We start from the raw sequence: 21,543 nt of genomic DNA on the forward strand, positions 1-21,543 counted from the left end.
AGAGAAACTATTCCGATCTTTTTCAGATCTTCATAGCTGATAACCAGTTCAAAAAGATGTGACGATCCAAGACACGGAGCGGTCACGCACTCCAAGAGAGAGAGAAAACACATAACTATTTTCTTCACATAAACTATTTATTTATCAAACAAACCATGAGTGATGAAACTAGAAGGTTTTCTCTAATATTCCAGAGAAATGCATCTTACCATTTCCAACTATGAGCTGCTCATCCGAGTTGATGTGCTGGGGTTTCGCCTGCTTGCGACGCGACATGGTAGATGCATCAGTAACAAATACAAAAAAAAATTCAAACAAATTCTTGGAGTTGCCAAATTACTCCATTAAGTGGAGTGCGCATGTGTCATGGTAATTATGATTATCAATAATGCATTGCGATTTATCATAGGCTCCTGACAGCTGATTGGCTTGGAGCCAAGGGCTCTCAGATTATTCAAATAAAAGGGGGAGCCTGCGAACGCGCACGCGCTCCCGCGCTGGGGCACTCTGGGGACTGTAGTCCTGGCTGACAAAGCTGCCCACCTCTCCCTCCTTCAACTTCAGCAGCTGTGTCCCAAACCATAGTCCCACCCCTTGCACTGTCAAACACCTCGTCGGTCTGATCAGTTCGAGTTCATGGCAAGATCTCTTTGAGGTCATCACTGACATTTTTTTTTACAGTCCCAACTTTTGTTCTCAGCATAGTCTCAGAATGAAGGGGGGCACCAATTTAAAGTCACAAGTCACACAACACCAAGTTATTGTCCAACAGGTTAATTTGAAATCACAAGCTTACTGAGCGTAGCCACTTCTGAAAGCTTGTGATTTCAAATAAACCTGTTGGACAACAACTTGGTGCCATGCGACTTCTGACTTTGTACACCCCAGTCTAACACCATCACCACTACATCATGGCACCAAATAGTACTGAAAAGAGAATGAATTTGTTTTCTGAGTATTTGGTTTCTCATCAGTGATGAAGAGGCCAAGCTTCAAAAGCTTGTGGTTTCAAATAAACCTGTTGGACTACAACCTGGTATTATGTGACTTATGACTTTTCTTTTATTAGAATAGATTAGATTCCCTACAGTGTGGGAATAGGCCCTTTGGCCCAACAAGTCCACACTGACTCCAAGAAGGGCTAATGCCCGAAACGTCGATTCTCCTGTTCCCTAGATGCTGCCTGACCTGCTGCGCTTTTCCAGCAACACATTTCCATCTCTGATCTCCAGCATCTGCAGACCTCACTTTCTCCTCCGAAGAGTAACCCACCTAGACCCATTCCCCTACATTTACCTCTAACTAATGCACCCAACGCTATAGGCAATTTAGCATGGCTAACTCACATAACCTGCACATCTTTGGACTATGGGAGGAAACCGGCACTGGAGGAAACCCATGCAGACATAGGGAGAATGTGTAAACTCCACACAGACAGTTGCCCAAGGTGGGAATTGAACCTGGGTCCCTGATGCTGTGAGGCAGCAGTGCTAACCACTGAGCCATCTTTGTCCACCCCTGTCCAACATCAGCACCAGCACCTCCACATCATGGCACCAATTTAAGATTGAAAAGGGGGGGAATTTGGTTTCTGAGTCTTTGGAACTCCTTGCCACAGAGAGCTGCAGGGGCAGTGTCCTCATGTATATTTAAGGTTTTTTTTAATCAGTAGGGGAATGAAGAATTACAGAGAAAACACAGGAAAATGAACTTGAGGAATATCAGATCAGTAATCAATGGCAGAGCAGGTTCAAGGGGTGAAAGAGCCAACTCCTCTTTCTGTTGCTTATGATCTTTGTGACATTCAAGAGGGTTTTGGGTGATCATTTGACAAAAATAATAAGCATTGAATTAGGGAGAAAGCAGGAGATTGGTATTGCTGACAGGCCAATGTAGGCATAATGGGTTGAATGGTCTTCTTCAGCACCATAACACTTGTATGATTCTATTTCATTATTTGTTTTACCCTTTACTATTGTTTTATACAGCTATGATAGAAAATGTGCCATCTTTGCTGATATAAAGGGTGGATGACTTATACACTAAGAAATTTAAACCATATTATAAATACTGTGAGACAATAAACCCAAGGTAATCCCATGTGAAACACAAAATTGAGTGTCAAAAAATAGTCTCATTGCTAAAGCGCAGCTCATATACTGTACACATTAAAGATGGGTGCTCAACAGGAGAGGGAAAGAAAAAAGGAAAATGTCAGAGCAAAGATATGATCAAAGCGAAGGGCTGGAAGGTTTTGGAAGCAAAGAGGAAGGGTGAGCTATATAGGGAGCAGATATCAAGGGCTCAGAGGCTAGTATAGTGGCCAACATTTTGGTGCAGAGATCTTGAAAAACAATAAGTAGTTGGTTATCAGGGTACCAGAGAGCACGCACAAACATATGGATGAAAAAGGCATGGCGGGGAAATGCAAAATTGGATTTTGAAAGAAGGAATGAAGCTATGATTTCTGAGATTGGAAAGGGAATTGAGGTGGTAGGAGACTTTGAGTGAGAGAATGCATGACTGTATTGCTGGAAGCATCACAATTGTAAACTTTATCCTGTTTCTTTAGGAGATGCAAACATTTTTAAAATATGAGTTGTTTCAAGTTAAGATATTGCAAACTAATGTAAGTAAAAAAAGGAGTGATTGACTAGTGAGATTTAATCCAGGGTGGAACATTTTGGATCTTCTGAAGTTATAGGGTCCAGAAGATTGGAAGAGATAGAGTTTAATTCTGCATTCCACCCCTTAGGAAGAACGTGACTTGAAGAGGATAGAGGTTACAAAGCAGACTCAGAAAAACTATCCCAAGAAAAAGAGACTGCAGTTATATGAACAGTTTAGAGAAACTGGGATTATTCTCGTTAGAGTAAGAACAATTGAGGAAAGGTTTAATAGATGTGCTGGAGCAACAAAAGTGAAATGTTCCACTGACAGTAAGTCTATTGACAGAGGACACAGATTTAAGATAATTGGCAGAAGTCCAGAAAGGAGATTAAGTCTTCTGATAATTGCAGTAGATTGTTATGTTCTAGAATGAAAGGAAGATAAAAGCAAATCCAATAATACTTTTCAAAAAATATTTGGATGTATAATAAAGCAGGAAAAGATGCAGGCCTATGGGGAAAGAGCAAGGGAATGAAAATAATGAACAACTTTTTCACACATAGCACAAAAAATGATGGGTCTAATGACCTCCCGTTATGCTGTAAAATTCAATGATTTCTATAACCTACAGAATATGCACATTGCCACTCCTCAAGGGAGAATAGATGTCTTTTGCTCACAAAAGAGCAGTTCATCTTTATGCAAATCCATGAATTCTACATGTTTCCATGACTTAGGTCAAAGCCATGTTTATTGTCCTAAGTGAACAGAGCTAGTGTGTACAGGTGATACCTAACTGAAGCCATGATTTACCCAAGTCTTTTGATTTTCCTTGAGAAAACAGTGCAAGTATCTCAAGTCCAGGCTAATTGGCATCAGAATGCTTTTCAACTCTGACTCTCCAGCATATGCAGTCCTCTCCATGGTCGAGATGCTGCCTTCCAGTGCATGGCTGTCTTGATTACCACTAAAAAACATCTGAAATCATCATCAAAGTTCTTGATAGTCACTTGATACAAATAGGGCTTCCATCCTTGTAAGCAATCAAAATTGTGATCTGTAAGGTTGCCTTTAGCATTATTAAATGAGCAATAAAAAATATTAATCCCTTAACAATATTTAAGGAAAATATGCAGCGGCCAATTGGATTATGTGCATCCTTTTATTACAGTTATTTACCATAGCTCATCATTGGTGTATCTTAAGTTATGTACATAATGTTAAAGTTGATGAACATAATTTTTTTTGTTTAAAAAATGTTGGTGACAGATAAAACGAAGCTCATCCTATTGGAAGGATGTTGTGAAACTTGAAAGGGTTCAGAAAAGATTTACAAGGACATTGCCAGGTTTGAAGCATTTCTGCTACAGGGAGAGGCTGAATGGGCTGGGGCTGTTTACCCTGGAGCGTCAGAGCCTGAGGGGTAACCTTACAGAGGTTTATAAAATCATGAGGGGCATGGATGGGGTGAATAGACCAGGTATTTTCCCTGGGGTGGGGGAGTCTAGAACGAGAGGGCGTAGGTTTAGGATGAGAGGAAAAAGATATAAAAGGGATCTAAGGGGCAACATCTGCACACAGAGGGTGGTGCATGTATAGAATGAGCTGCTGGAAGAAGTGATGGAAGCTAGTGTAATTACAGCATTTAAAAGGCATCTGGATGTGTATATGAATAGGAAGGGTTTAGAGGGATATGGGCCAAGTGCTGGCAAATGAAACTAGATTAGGTTAGGTTATCTGGTCGCATGGATGAGTTGGACCGAAGGGTCTGTTTCCATGCTGTACTTCTCTATGATTCTATGTCATGTGACATTATCAGAATTACATCTGAGTTAAAAATAACAAATGGAAAATAACTTGCTGCATTACACAGACACACTACATATGTGGTATAAATTGTGGTCATGACTTTGGATCAGTAATTATAGATTAAAATGCAGGTTCTCAATGACAATAAAAATAACTGTGTTTTCTGCAGCCTAATAAGAGAAGACACCACAGTAACACCCAAGACATGGGTTCATATATTCTGGCGGCAGTGTTTTGCTGAGGTACTATAATATTCAAAGCCAAATTTCCATTCTTTTTAATGAGCAGAAAAACTCAACTCTATTAAGGCTAAGTAAATCCATAATGTGACTGTGTGGCTTGAGAGTTCACTAACCATAATAGCTTTAATCAGCAATGTCACATCAGCAATAGTAGCATACAAAGCCCTTGTTGCAGTAAATGTGATACCAGCACCTTTTATTTACAGACTGTATCAGTTGACAATGTTTTTTGCATGTTTCTGAGATCACATAGCTCTTTTAATCAGAAAAGGAGCAGAAAGATGTATTCTTCATGTAAGGCCTGTATCATGATCACAACAGTGAGATAATGGGCCCAATTTTAACTTTGTGTAATTGGATAGGTCTTGAGTGCATTGAAATATTGGCCAATGTATTATTTCATTCAAATTGCAACATTTTTATTTACCACTTCTCAGCTTTAAATTCCCGACATCTTAGTTTAAACAGTTATAGAGTCATAGAGATGTTCAGCACAGAAACAGACCCTTCAGTCCAACTCGTCCATGTTAACCAGATATCTTAATCTAACCTACTCCTATTTGCCAGCACTTGGCCCACATCCCTCTAAATCCTTCCTATTCATATACTCATCCAGATGCCTTTTCAATGTTGTATCAGCCTCCACCACTTCCTCTGGCAGCGCATTCCATACATATGCCACCCTCTGCATGAAAAAGTTGTCCTTTAGGTCCCTATTAAATTCTCCACCCACTTTGATGAACTATTATCAAGATGGAAGGCAATATATACATTCCAGTAACATTTATATCATCATTCTAGAGAGTATTTGATCTATCCAATCTTGTAATGTTAGTATTAAAATCTACATGTGGCTGGATCAGGTTTTAAAATTTGGCTAGTACTGATCTGGCCTGACAATCAATTTGGAGGTGTCACAGTGGACTTGTATGTCGATGTGAAGAAAGAAGTTTCCAAATAAAAAAAGGAAAATATTTTGTTTGCTTATTTGTAAATAAATTGCATAGAAAAATCTTGCTGTATTTAATATTTTTTAAACTGTTGTGCATTGGCATTATGAAAAGTGATGTGACGGAAATTACCTAAGTTACATTGTCTCTTTAAATCAAATAGTGAACAAACTTTATTCTTTAACTGGGTCGAAGCTGGACTGCTTGTGGCACAAGAACAGAAAAGCAGAAGATGTTAGAGCAGGTGTAGATTACATGGCTGGTCAAGACACCATTTAATATGATCATTGCAGATCTTTGACATTAACTTCACTTCCTTGCAAGTTCTCCATATCCTTTGATTCCTGAAGTCAAATAAAGTCAATAATGAAGCATCCATAATCCTCTGCGATAAAGAATCCCAAAAATTCACAAACTTTGACTAAGAAATTTCTCATTATCTCAGACCTAAATAATTGACCCATTATGTTGAGACTGCTCCTCCCACCCTTTGTTTTAGCTTCTGCAGTCAGGCAAAAAAAATCTTTCAGTATCTACCCTGTTAATCCCCTTTAGATTCTTAGATGTTTCAGACAATGATCCTAATTAAGAGCAGCAGTGGTCTGTCTAACCACCCTAGTGTCTTCCATCATTTTATGAGATCATGGTGCATTTCATCGAGGCCTTTTCTTTCTGCTCTACCCGATACACTTTGTCTCCCTTATTAGTCAAGAACCTGTCTTACTCAAACAAAAATATCCAATGACTTTGCCTCCACTGCTCCCTGAAGAAAATAATTTACAGCCTAAAGATCCTCTGAGAGAAAAAGATAATTTTCCTCACATCTATTTAAATGAGAAAGCTATTATTTTTAAATGCTCTCCCCTAATTCTAATCTTTTCCCAAAACTGTAAACATGTTTACAGTAGTCACTCTTTTAAGCCCCCTGAAGATCTTATACATTTCAATAAGATTGCCTCTGAGTTGAGGATATTACCAAACTGAAAGAAAAACATACAATGTGGCAAATATTAGTAGTAAACCAGATGATTGGGAAAGTATTAAAAATCAACAAAAGATGATCAAAAAATAATAATTAAGGAGAAAATAAATTATGAGAGCTAACTAGCACATCATATAAAATGGACAATAAATGCTTCTTTAAATATATAAGGAAAAGAGAAGCTAAATGAACATTGGCATCTTAGATATGAGGTTGGTGAAGCACCAATGAAGAAAGAGGAAATACCAAAAAAGTTTAATAAATACCTTGCATCAGTCTTCATAGTAGAGCATATTAATAGCATTTTAAAATTCCTAAATAATCCAGGGGTCGAAATGGTGAGGAAACAAACATTTAAGTATCACCAGAGAAAACATACTAGGAAACGACTGGGGTTTAAATGTTGATAAGTCCTCTGGACTGGATGGGTTGTATCTTTTATGTTAAAGAAAGTAGGGGTGGCACAGTGGTTAGCACTGCTGCCTCACAGCGCCAGAGACCCAGGTTCAATTCTCACCTCAGGCGACTGACTGTGTGGAGTTTGCACATTCTCCACGTGTCTGCATGGGTTTCCTCCAGGTACTCCGGTTTCCTCCCACAGTCCAAAAATGTGCAGGTTAGGTGAATTGACCATGGTAAATTGCCCGTAGTGTTAGGTGAATGTGTAATTGTAGCAGAATGGGTCTGGGTGGGTTGTGCTTCGGCGGGTCGGTATGGACTTGTTGGGCCAAAGGGCCTGTTTCCACACTGTAAGTAATCTAATCTAAAAAAAAAGCTGTAGCAATCTTCTAAAATCTTTGATTGTCTGCAGTATCTGACATGGTTGATGAAGCTCACATCCAAATCATTTATGTAACTGATGAAACATAGTGGACTCAACACCAATCCTTGTGGCACTCCACTGGTCACAGGCCTCCAATGTGAAAAACAACCCCCCCCCCCACCCTCTGCCCTCTACCTTTGAGCCAGTTCTGTATCAAATGGTTAGTTCTCCCTGTATTCCAAGAGATCTAGTCTTGCTAACCAGTCTTCCATGGGGAACGTTGTCGAACGCCTTATTGAAGTCCACATAGATCACGTCCACTGCTCTGCCTCCTCAATCCTCTTTGTTACTTCTTCAAAAAACTCAAACAAGTTTGTGAGATATGATTTCCCAAGCACAAAGTCATGTAGACTATCCCTAATCAGTCCTTGCCTTTTCAAATACATGTACATCCTGTCCCTCGGGATTCTCTCCAACAACTTACGCACCACCAACGTCAGGCTCACTGTCTATAGTTCCCTGGCTTGTCCTTTCTTAAACAGTGGCACCACGTTAGCCAACCTCTAGTCTTCCTGCACTTCACCTGTGACTATCGATGATACAAATATCTCAGCAAGGGATTCAACAATCACTTCCCTAGCTTCCCACAGAGTTCTCGGGTACACCTGATCAGGTCCTGGGTATTTATCCACTTTTATGCATTTCAAGATATCCAGCACTTCCTTCTCTGTAATATGGCCATTTTTCAAGATGTCACCATTTATTTCCCTACATTCTATATCTTCCACGTCCTTTTCCACAGTAAACACTGATGCAAAATACTCATTTAGTATCTCCCCCAACTTCTGCAGCTCCACACTAAGGGTGAGCTTAAGAGATATAATTTGTCAGTTTGCAGATGACACCAAAATTGGAGACGCAGTGGACAGCAAAGAAGGTTACCTCAGATTACAACAGGATCTTGGTCAGATGAGCCAATGGGCTAAGGAGTGGCAGATGGAGTTTAATTTAGACAAATGTAAGGTGCTGCATTTTAGGAAAGCAAATCTTAGCAGGACTTATACACTTAGTGGTAAGGTCATAGGGAGTGTTGCTGTACATAGAGACCTTGGAGTGCAGGTGTTTAGCTCCTTGAAAGTGGAGTTGCAGGTAGTTAGGATAATGAAGAAGGCATTTGGTATGCTTTCCTTTATTGGTCTGAGTATTGAGTACACAGTTGGTAGGTCATGTTGTGGCTGTCCGGTATATTGGTTAGGCTATGTTTAGAATATTGCATACAGTTCTGGTCTCCTTCCTATCGGAAGGATGTTGTGAAACTTAAAAGGGTTCAGAAAAGATTTACAAGGATGTTGCAAGGATTGGAGGATTTGAACTATGGGAGAGGTTGAACAGGCTGGGGCTGTATTCCTTGGAGCATCTGAGGCTGAGGGATGACCTTATAAAATCATGAGGGGCACGGATAGAGTAAATAAACAAGGTCTATTCCCTGGAGTGGGTCCAGAACTAGAGGGCATAGGTTTAGGGTGAGAGGGGAAAGATATAAAAGAGATCTAACAGGCAACCTTTTCACACAGAGGATGATGTGTGTATGTGTGTGTGGAAAGGGCTGCCAGAGGAAGTGGTGGAGACTAGCACAATCGCAACATTTAAAAGGCATCTGAGTGGGTATATTAATAGGAAGGGCTTGGAGGGATATGGGCCAGGTGCTGGCAGGTGGGATTAGATTGGATTGAGCTATCTGGTTGGCATGGACAAGTTGGACCGAAGGGTCTGTTTCTGTGCTGTACATCTCTATAACTCTATGACTCTTTACCATCCTGTCCATAGCTTCTCCTTCCTTCACTATCGACTTTGGAGACATTCTGTTTATATGGTTCCATGCCTACATGTACCTATATGTTGAACAATGGCTTTTCCTCCAGCTCCATCTGTACATGGTCATCTCATAACTTTCTAAATGACTTGTCCTTGGTCCCACCCACTTCCTCATCTTCACGGAAATGATACAGAAACAAGGGTATGCGTATGTTGATGTCACCTAGCTTAACTTACTACCCCTTCTTTAGACACCATATTGACTTCTCTCTTGCCAGGCTCCAAGGGACATATAATTCAGAAATTTGGGATGATCCAGAAACATTTAAAAATGACATCCTGAATATGAAATGAAATAACTCAACAGAGGCCTGTATCCCATCAACAAGTCACCCTTTATTTAGACATGCATAGTATTTGACACTGACCCAGCTTCCTCAGAGTGAACAGAATCTCTGAATCTTTTATTTATATCTGTCAGACAGGGCTCCATGATTGGACAGGGTTAACAGCCCCAATCAGGGAACTCATGTTCTATGAGGTCCACTTGGCTGACTTTGTTACAATTACTGCATGAAAGTCCCACCCCCATTTCCAATAGATTCCTTTTCTGCCAGAAGAGAAAAGGGTCAGGGCATAGATCTCACAAGTGGGAAAGTAAGACTCATTTGGTCATTTAAAAATAGGTCTGAGTTGAATGAACTCTATTTTCACTGTTGCAATGACCTCAATGTGCAGTGCAGGAATCACAAATTTACATTAATGCGTCAATTTAAGTGTCCAAACTTGAAGATTTTCAGAAGTCTCTGCCTTTTAAACATGAAAGAAAAAAATCGGACTGAAGCTGTTGGGTTTTAAAAAAACACAATCCGCTGGACTGTTTTGATCAACAGACCATCTGATGTAGGTTAGAATAAAACATTACTATCTGTTCCTACCATTTCCATTGAGGTTTTTGTTTAGATCTTCCTGGAGCTTTTCTTACGGCTGAGCGAATTAGGAACATTTTGTTGAATGTCAAAAGCTCCAACAGAACTTATATCAGTTTGATTTGCTATTTTGATTGATAGCTTGAAAGGACTTTTTGAAGATGAGTTGTCTTTAATGTTGATTCCGAAAGAAGTTTGTTTTTAGAACAGGTTGAATCCTTAAGGGATTTAAAATCTTTGAGTTTCATGAGACTTGGAGAAAATGAGGACTGCAAATGCTGGAGACCAGAGCTTAAAAATGTGTTGCTGGAAAAGCGCAGCAGGTCAGGCAGCATCAAAGGAGCAGGAGAATTGATGTTTCGGGCATAAGCCCTTCTTCAGTTTCATGAGACTGACATGTATTCTCATCCAAGTGTGTCTGAGGGAGAGCTCAATTAAATTTTTTAAAAATTTCAACATGGCTCTTGAGATCGGCCCAGATTGAATTTATGGTGAATGGTTATTTAGATAGTTTGGGGCTGAATGTAGTATGGAGCCATCATATGTTGGTGTATAAAAAACAAGTGTGCATGAGGGAGTATGGCGTGGCATGTGCCATTATTTGGTAAGGAAGAGACATATGAAGTGGAAAGGTTAGGGAGTATAAGGTGTGAGGACTAGAGGGCTTTGAGACTTTTAAATCAACTGAGACAATGTTCCTGAAACTAAGATAAGCTTTCTGAACATGATTGAGCTCAACATCAGCACTCTGTTTGACTCTGATCTGAGTTTTAAGCTGCATTTTTTCTAAAAGCAAAGCTATTTATTTCCAACTTTACAACCATTGCCACCAAAACCAATACTGATATCTTCATTATCTCTAGATTCAGCTTTTTCAGCATCCTTCTAGTTTTCACTCAGCCATCATTCCAATCCCTCTTGATCTACACTGGCTACTTGTTCACCAATGCATCAAATCTCTTATCCTTGTCCTTGTTTATCAATTGCTACATGACTTCCACCCTACCTTGCAGCATTCTCCCAAATTACCTTCATTCCCATCAACTCTGATTGTTTGCCTCTCAATGCATCCCATGCCCTTTAGTGGCAGCTATTGGAATCTCCTTAGGATTACTCTGCATTCTTTGACAGCTTTAACCTCCTTATTATAACACATTTCTTTAAATAAGGAAGTGATTAAGTACCTGGAATTTGAACATTACGTACTGATAGCATGCTACAGCTATTAGGCCAAAACATATTCTTTGCACCAAAGTTTCAGTTGAAAAACTTGTTTATGCTCGATGCAAGCAGCCATATGCTTTTGTTTTATTATAAATGTTTGACACCAGTTGAGGACCCTATACTTCAAGGTTTATATACAAGAGGAACCACAACTTCTGCAGACAGTCATTATATTTTGCGTAAACCTAAACAAATGCCCATATTTATAAAAGTTACTGTCTTAAACATTATGACTGTGCCAAACATTATGACTGCGATGATAGGTAATCATTTGCTATAGATATTTAAATAGCGGACGTCTTCCATCTTGCAACATGTTAATCTGTGATGTGTCATCCCTGTGTTAAGCAATGCCTGGTGTGACTCAGGAGTATCATACTGGCAGAGCAATCTCCCTTGCCTTTACTGAAGAGGAAGATAGTAGGTTGAGCACATGCATGATCTACTCATCTTTGTTTTCTCTGGGTCCTGTTCTCAGTCAGGTGAGCCTTTCAGTTCTGTTTCAATCATTTTCAATAATCAGATTCATGAAAGTATGTAGGTGTGTAAGAGTAACGAAAAATGATACCATTTGATTTTCTGCTTTGAAGGAAAACACCCACACTGTATATCAGATCTGACAAGATTATGCTGAAAAATGTGCAGAGCCATTCAAACAAATACACATTCAATCATTGCATGGTTTAGCGAGTGGACAATCCAAATGCACTCTGAGAACAGCTTGATATGTCTGCATACTTTTGTATCAATCCCCACCATATCCATCTATTACAATGTATATTGAGCAAAGGAGCTCAATATCACATGTCCCATTACACTTACCTAATTATAATAACATATTAGTATTCAAAGCAAACTATATGGAAATTCAGACAAATTTGACATCTGTTTTTCTCCTGGATCATTAAAACTAACCTTTTTATTTTGTGCAGGGCATTTTCACTAAGCAACGTATGGACAAAATCATGAGTGACAATATCCTCACAGCTTCTCCTGCTGAATTTGTCAGGTTTTTTTGAGTCATTTCATAGAATCATAGTACCACAGGGGCTCACAATACAGAAGAGGTCTTTTGGTCCATTGAGTCTGTACCTCCAAAATTACATAAAACCTACACTGATCCCACTTTCCAGCACTTGGCTCATATTCTTCAAAGTTATGACACTTCAAGTGTGAATCAATGTGCTTTTTAAAGGTTGTGAGGTCATCTGCCTCAACTATCCTCCTTAGCAGTGTTCATCAGAGCCCTACCACCCTCCTGCCTTAAAAAAAGGAAATCAGGGAACAGTTGCTTTCTATCCACCCTGTCCATGCCCCTCTAAAGAAAGCAATCTGAGCTTATCCAGCCTCTTTTCATAGCTGAACATTCCAAACCAGGCAATGTCCTGGTGAATGTCCTTTGCACTTCCTACAGTACAATCAGATCCTTCCTATAGTGTAGTAACCAAACTGCTGTGGCCATACCAAAGTCCCAAAGTCCTGTGCAGATCCAGCATAACTTCCCTGCTCTTGTAATCTGTGCCTTGACTGATAAAGTCAAGTGTCTTACATTAGATTTTTTTTAGATTACATTACAGCGTGGAAACAGGCTCTTCGGCCCAACAAGTCCACACCGACCCGCCGAAGCGCAACCCACCCATGCCCCTACATTTACCCCTTACCTAACACTACGGACAATTTAGCATGGCCAATTCACATGACCTGCACATCTTTGGATTGTGGGAGGAAACCGTAGCACCCGGAGGAAACCCACGCAGACACGGGGAGAACATGCAAACTCCACACAGTCAGTCGCCTGCAGAGGGAATTGAACTCGGATCTCAGGCGATGTGAGGCAGCAGTGCTAACCACTGTGCCACCGTGCCAACCACAAAGATTCTTAGCCATCTTATTAGCCTTCAGGAATCTGTGGACAAGCATCTCAGATCCCTCTGTTCCTCTGAACTTCTAGTGTCCTGCTAGTCATTGTGTGCTCCCTTGTCTTGTTAGTTCTTCCAAAATACATCACCTCAAACTTAACAGGGTTGTATTCCATCTGCCACTGTTCTGACCATCTACCTAATCTGTCCATGTCCTCATTATTGACTACATATTTAATCTCAATGTCATCCACAAACCTACATATCATACCCCTCATATTCTCATCTACATTGTTTTTTTATAACACCAACAATAAGGGATCCCTGTGGTGCACCACTGGACACTGCCCTCCAGTCATACCAACAGCCTTCGACTCCTATTATCTGTTCCTTGTTCCAAGCCAAATTTGGATCCAACTTGTCAAGTTATCTCAGATCCCAGGTGCTTTTACCTTCTGGGACTTTATCAAAGGCCTTATTGAAATCCATATGAACACATCAACTGCACCACCCTCACCTACAAGCTTTGTCACATCCTTGAAAAATTCAACCAGATTTATTGGGCATGACCTCTCTCTGACAAAGCCATGCTGACTATCTTGATCAAATTTCACCTCTCTAAATGGAGATTAATTTTCTCCTTCAGAATTTTCTCCATAACTTTCTCTACTATTTATATGATTATTATGTAGTTAGCTACTAGTGTACTTGTGAGTGCAAATATTTGCAATTCAATAAATAAGATTAATGTATTATGAAGATTATTAATTATGCCTATTCTCATTAACAATTTCCTCCAGTATGCTTCCATTCTTCTTTCATGTAAACTTTCAATATGGTTCCACTATCCTGAATATCTTTTGTTACCATTCCTAAGTGTTCATAATTCACCTGTGAACCTCAGCTGTGGATATCAACAGATTGATTGTGAAGGTCATTATAGTCAGATCCTGTCCTCATCTGTTGGAAATTTTGCAATGAGCAACGTTCCTCCTGACTCTCAAAGCCTGTCCAACAGCCACAAGCCAGAAATATGATGGAATATGCTCCATTTACCTGAACCTATCAACACTCAACAAGCTCACAAGCATTCAGGACAAAGCAGCTTGTTTGATTGGTAACACCTTCAACATTCAGTTTTGCCCACAATAAAGGCACAGTGGTAGTAGTACATGCCAACTACAAGATACACTGCAACAGCTCACAAAGGCTCCTTCCAAAGCTCATTTCCACCAGCTAGAAGGATAAGGACAGCACATTCATGAGAACAACAGAACCTTCATATTCGTCTCCAAGCCACACACCTTCTTACATGGAATTATATTGTCATTAGTTCACTACTACTGGGTGTACCTACCCTCATGATCATTGGCTGTTCAATAAAGCAGTTCATTGTCACATTCTCAAAGGGCAATAAATACTGGCATAGCGACTGATGGACATATCCAGTAAATAAAAAAAAATCCACACAGACAAATTTTCTGCAAGTTTTACAAACTGGAATGACTAATTTTCCCTTGTTTAATCCAAGCTACAGTGGCACCTCTATCTTAACTAAAATCATTTTCAAGATGAGAAAATCTGTGATCAAACAAGTTTGTGAGGTTCAGCGACACAGAAAATAATCTTTTGGGCCCAACAAAGAAATAATATAAATTGAAGAGGTCATCTCATCACTAATATAGTGTAACGATCTCCACAACAATTAGTGTCAAAGGAACTCGCAAATTATGGATATTCTAAATTTCTTTAGAGCTGATGAAATACTTTTTGAAATATAGTAAAATGATAAATTGACTTATGTTGATGACATTTCCATTGCTTTTATTGTCATTTGCTTGTTAACATCCTGATTTTGGCTGCTAACTTGTTAGTACATTGTAAGTAACTCCACTGTAAAGAATGTTGAACTGATGACAGTCTACTTTTGCTGTTTATTGGCTATAATTCACACTTCTCCACAGGATATCTCTGAAGAACTTCAAAATACCTTGTACTCAATTAACATAGCAGAATATCACGTGTGTGAATATTCCACTTATCCCTTCTACTGAGTAGAAATTCCAACAGTAACAAGCATGAAAAATCACTTGGTTATGGACAGTGATTATTGCCGTTTCCTCCAAATAATTATTCATGGGTTCAGCAGAAGGTCATCTGACCTGACAAGGGACACAGACTCTTAAAGTTGCACTATTATACAACACAAGTTTGTTCTTCAATAGATAGCTTATCCAAACTTTGCTAAACCTTTCTCTGGCCAAGTGGCCGTCATGCTCAAATATGCATGTTAGCACGTGATAATCAGTGTCTTTACATTAGTACAAAAAAGGGGAAATGTTTCACCATTACCACCTTATCATTACCAGAACCAGCCTTTAACCTACAATAGAAGCAGTTGGACAACACAAGAACTTCTTTTAAAAGTACAGCTATTTCTCCCCTCTTCAATTGCCCAGGACATCATTTTGATCCCTTCTTTCTTTCTTCCCTTCTGGCACATATGATCAAAACCTTGTTCAAAAATGACAAGAGGTGGAAAGCAAAAAGAGAAGAGTTTGAACCATACACAGCAGAATACTAATTTTGAGCAGAAGTAGTCTGTCAGCCCTTAAAGCCTAATGTGCCAATCAGTAAGTTTATGGCTGATATGACAATGTTCTGAATTCCACATTCCTGTTTACCTCAATAACCTTTGATTTCCTTACTTAACAAAAAGCCATCTACGTCACTGATACCCTGTATAACTAGAACATAACGTCTTTACTTTTAAGTACAATATCTTACCATTATCTCTCTGCATAAAAATTCTGTGCCTCTTTGCTTCTCTCCGCTTCACCTGACAAAGGAGTAGTGCTCTGAAAATTTGTCATTTCAAATAAACCTGTTGGACTATAACCTGGTGTTGTGTGACTTCTGACTTAAGTTCAATATTCCTCGTATAACAGAAAGCATTCTTAACCCCTTTCTGTGCATTCATGGCAACATTTTGTGATTGGCTCTCTCTCTCTGCATCTTGGCATTCTGCAGTCATTCAGCATTTACATAATCCTCTTTTTCTATTCATCCTGCCAAAGTGAATACTATTACATTTTCTCACATTAAAAATCCGTCAGATTTTTGCCACTCAGATAAGCTTTATAGGTCTGAATTCTTGTTATATCACAGAGTCATGGAAATATACAGCATAGAAACAGACCCTTCAGTCTAACATGTCCATGCTGACCAGATATCCTCAACTAATCCGGTCCCATTTGCCAGCACTTGGGCTATATCCTTTTAAACCTTTCCTATTCATATACCCATCCAGATATCTTTTAAATATTGTAATTGTACCAGCTTCCATCACTTACTCTTGCAGTTCATTCCATACTGTATGAAAAAGTTGCCACTGAGGTCCCTTTTAAATCTTTCTCCTCCCACCCTAAACCTATGCCATCTAGTTTTGGACTCCCCCAACCCAGGGAAAATACCTTGGCCATTTACCCTATCCATGCCCATCATATTATATAAACCTTTATAAGGTCACCCCTCAGCCTCCACACCCCAGGGAAAACAGCCCCAACCTATTCAGTCTCTCCCGATAGCTCAAGCCCTTCAAACCTGACAACATCCTTGTAAATCTCTTCTGAACTCTTTCAAGTTTCGCTGCATCCTTTCTAGAGGAGGGAGACCAGAGCTGCACACAATATTCCAATAGTGGCCATATTCACAATACACTACCCTACCTATCTTTGTGTCATTTGAAAATATAGCCACCATGACTTTGAGTCCTACTTCTAAGACAATTGATATAAATTGTAAAAGTTAAAAGCCCACCACAGCCCTTTGTTGGACCCTATTCATCACATCCTACATTTGTGCATTCTCTGTTTTCTGTCAGCCAGACAATCTTCTATTTATGCTGATATGTTACTCCCAACATTATGAGCTTTTACTTTGCACAATAAACTTTTATCTGGAACCTTGTAAAATGCCTTCTGGAAGTCTAAATGTAATCATTGGATTGGCTTTGTCCACTGAACATGTTATTCCTTAAATAATTCTAATACATTAGTCAAACATAATTTTTTCTTCCAAAATCTAATGACTTTTGGAAAATTAATGCAACTTATTTACTTCTGCAGCCTTCAGGACTCAATATTAAGTACAAGAAGTTTAGACCCTGAACACATCCTACCATCTCTTTTACTCACCCCCACATCCCAGATCCTCTCATGATGTGGGCTGCTTTCAGCATACCTAATTCGTTTTCACCTCCTCATAGTCCCCATTGTTACTTATCTAGCTTTTCTTCTTCTCTGGCTTACTATCAACATTAGCTTTGTCCACCTAACTTTTCCCCTCTCTCTTTCTCTGGGCTCCAACTCCATCTGTGTGGTCACTCATTTCCCTTCCAAATGCCCCAACCCATTCTCATCAAGATGCTTAGATGCTATCAAGTCTGAAGAAGGATCATTGGAATCAAACGTTAACTGCTTCTCTCTCCACTGATGCTGTCAGACCTGCTGAGTTTCTCCAGCACTATTTCAGATTTCCAGCATCCATAGTTCCTTTTTTATTAGCCATTTTTGTTAGCCATCTCATCTAATAATTGAGGTTGAAATTTATCAGGACTCAAAGACTCGCCAACCCTAAATACATCAGTGTTTTCAGTAATATTTCCTTATTGATGAAGTTTCACCAAACTCCTTCCTTCTTTTAACCTTCTGTTTTACACATATTATTGGGAATTGTTTTACACTGTATAGTGAAGGCAGATGCAAAATATTTATTCATCATATCTAAAATTTCTTTATTAACTACTATTAACTTACATTCTCACATTGTAAAGAACAACAGTCACTTTATGTACTCTTTTCCTTTTTAGATACTAATATTGCTGTATATTTTTACATTTTGAGCTTTCTTCCTCTCATATTCCAATTTATTTGTCCTGTTTAACCTGTCAGCCATTCTTTGCATTCTGATTAGTCATCTGACCTGCCACTCATCTTTTGCACAATTATATGCCTTTTGCTAAGTTTGATGCTCTATATAGACGTTTGATGCTTCTTTAGTTAACCACAGATGGTAGACTGTCCACTTAGAAATTTTGTTTATAGTAGGAATGTACTTAATTCTGAAATTTCTGAGTATTCTGAAATATCCCTTGAAATGTTTACAGCTTTTCTGTTGATTTATTGCCTAGCCTAGTATCATAATTCACTTTCTTATTGTCTTCATGGAGAAAGCTGGTTACTCACTGCCACCCTTTGACTTTCGTGTTAAGGGAGTGACGAGCATCTCTGCCGACACACACAAGTACGGCTATTCTCCCAAAGGTTCTTTAGTTGTCCTGTACAGCAACAAGAAGTACCGTCACTACCAGTTCTTTGTGGCCCCGGACTGGCAGGGAGGGATCTATGCATCACCCATAATCGCTGGATCGAGACCAGGGGGGATCATTGCTGCTTGCTGGGCCACCATGATGTACATGGGTGAGGACGGTTACGTTAAGGCCACTAAGAAGATCATTGATACTGCACGATACATTGAAGCACAGTGAAATCACCTTTTTGACCACATTGTTGCCGTTTTAAGTTTTTTTGAAAAATCATTTTTATACCCACTTTTCTCCCTTTCGAACAGGATGTAAAATTCAGTCATATTGTGATCACTGATACCTAACAGTGCTTTCAGTCTGAGATCTTAATTACTTTTGAGACATTTAACTGTTCCAAGTCTAGTCTATGCTGCTGTCTGGCAAGTTGCAGATATGCTGCTCTAAGAGACAACCTTAATAGCATTCTGTAAAGTCTTCATTAAGGTTACAAATGTGAATTACAAATATGTTTTTTTCTACTTTATATTTATCATAGATTCCCAACAGTGTGGAAGGAGGCATTCAGACCATCAAGTCCACACCGACTCTCTAAAGAGCTTTCCCCCCAGACCCAACCCCCCACCCTCACCCTGTAACCCTGCATTTCCTATGTCTAACGCACCTAGCCTGCACATCCCTGGATGCTATGGGCAATTTAGCATGGCCAATCCACCTATTCTGTACATCTTTGGACAAAGTTAGAAATCACACAACACTAGGTTATAGTCCAACAGGTTTAGTTAGAAGCACTAGCTTTTGGAGCGCTGCTGTTTCATCCGATGGTTCATCAGATGACTGCTCCTTTATCACCTGATAAAGGAGCAGCACCCTGAAAGCTAGTTGGACCTGTTGGACTACAACCTGGTGTTGTGTGATTTCTAACTTTGTCCACCCCAGTCCAACAACGGATCCTCCAAATCAACTTTGGATTGTGTGAGAAACCCAGAGGAAACCCCAGCAGACACGAGGGGGGAGTGGGGGTGTAAATTCCACACAAGCATCTGCCCGAGGCTGGGATCAAACTCAGGTTTTTGATCCTGTGAGGCAGCAGTGCTAACCACTGAGCCACCATGCCGATTCATATCATCAATAATTAGTGCTGTCCCTTTATTACAAGCACCTAGTATTTCTTCTTGTGGTTTGGCAAGGAATTTCAAGGTGTTCAGCCAAAGTTTGTGTAAATACTGTCACCAAGAGCTGACTGAAGAGATGATGAAGAAGATACAAATGAGTTCAGAGCCAGATGGAATATAATAGAGGTAAAGCTGGTGGAGTTTCCACAAATAGGAAGCTGAGGATTAAAGGAAAAAGAGAATTTTCAGGCATTTGGGGGTGAAGAGCCAATGCAGATCAATGAGGACAAAAGGTGTTGGGCAATCCCTTCTTGGAACTGGAAGGAAGGGATATTGAATGTTAGATGAGCCAAAGTTTATAGTGGGTGAAGGATCAAATTTGGGTAATAAAGGCAGTCAAATCTGAAGGTGACAAAACTAATAGATAAGCATTTCAGTGGGAAATTGGCTGAGATAGGGATGGAGGCAGGCAGTATCATAAAGGTTGAAGCTGGTGATCTTACAGTAGAAGGTAAGATGGACAGGATATATGCATAAATATTTTTAGTATATTACATTATTATTTTTATTATTAATGAGTCAAAGGAAACATTATATTTCAAACAAGCTTTTTATGTTATTATCAAAGAAGTGTCCAAGATATTTTTGCTTTATTACAAGCATATCTCCTTTAACTGTCAATAATAAGTCATACAAAATATTTGATTTGTTATACAAATTAATGTATTGATCAAATGAAATTATAGACTGGCCAAACTAAAACCAAGAGAAATAGACTTTCTTTGGGCAATGAGTTTATTGATTATACCCGTTCAATGGTTCACTCTCCAATTCCAGTCGTCCCCAATTTATATATTCACTGGATCCTTTTCATTCACTTCAGTGGCAGACAGGGTCTCAGTTTTGTGTCTGGCAATTTTGACAGTGCAGCACTTCCTCAGCACGGCACTAGCTTGTCATCCTTTCATTTTTATGTTCATATTCTGGAGTAGGTCTTTTCTCTTTTACCGTAGCACATGGGACTTCAACACAGGCCTTCTAACTCAGACATAGGGACACTACCACAAATGCCCTCTCAGTCTGTTTTAATTTTAAAAAAATGTTTGCTTTCTGTATCCAAAGCATTATCACACACAAGTGGAATGAGTCCTGAACCAACCACCAACTGTGTCACAGAAGGATTTTATTTATTTATTTTTTTTCTTACAGAAGGATTTTATACAGCCACTCATCAATTAATTAACAAACATTACTTGTTTCCTTATTAACGTTAACTACTTTTTTATTGTTAATTATGTCTCTGGAAATATAAACAGGTGGCCCAATCATTATTATATGCTTGTCTGTGTGTGTCTTGATTCACTCGGTGACATCTTAGTCAACAGTGTTGGGGAGGCTGAATGGGATTATTGCTGGACTGTTAATCCAGAGAGCCAGCTAGTAGTCTGGGGACCTAGGTTTGAATTCTACCATGACAGATAGTGGAATTTGAATTCAATAAAAAATCTGGAATTCAGAGTCTAATGATGACCATGAATCCATTGTCAATTGTTGTAAAAACCCATCTGGTTCAGTAATGTCCTTTAGGGAAGGAGACTGCCATCCTTACCTGGTCTGGCCTACATATGACTCCAGACTCTCAATAATGTGGTTGACTCTCAACTGCCCTCTGGATAATAAATGTTGGCCCAGACAGTAATGTCCTCATTCTGTGAATGAATAAAAGAAAACTATTAAAGTAATCAAAAGGCCTGCAACAATGAGAGGGATTTGGATATTCTGGAAGTTGCTTGTGGAGAGAATGGGGGCAGGGGGTGCTGCAAAAGTACTGCTCCGGTTTCTGGCAGTTATTTCAGTGTGAAATCAATTGGACCAATATTGGTTGGTTTTTGGAATATTTCTGCATGTACAAGTGAGAATTC

General features: G+C 39.4%; 1 protein-coding gene across 1 annotated transcript in view; it reads right to left on the bottom strand.

Moving 5' to 3' along the window:
* Positions 1 to 345, bottom strand: part of sall4 (spalt-like transcription factor 4) — a 46,533-nt gene extending 46,188 nt beyond the window's left edge. The window contains exon 1 of the mRNA XM_043710243.2: positions 210 to 345. Coding sequence (XP_043566178.1) covers positions 210 to 276 — 67 coding nt within the window. The 5' untranslated portion in view covers positions 277 to 345. The remainder of the gene's footprint in view (positions 1 to 209) is intronic.
* Between the last annotated feature and the right edge of the window lie 21,198 nt (positions 346 to 21,543).

The sequence above is a fragment of the Chiloscyllium plagiosum genome, unplaced genomic scaffold (genome assembly GCF_037043375.1).
Source record: "Chiloscyllium plagiosum isolate Xiang-an unplaced genomic scaffold, Cpla_swu_hap1 HiC_scaffold_15, whole genome shotgun sequence".
Classification (NCBI taxonomy): Eukaryota; Metazoa; Chordata; class Chondrichthyes; order Orectolobiformes; family Hemiscylliidae; genus Chiloscyllium; species Chiloscyllium plagiosum.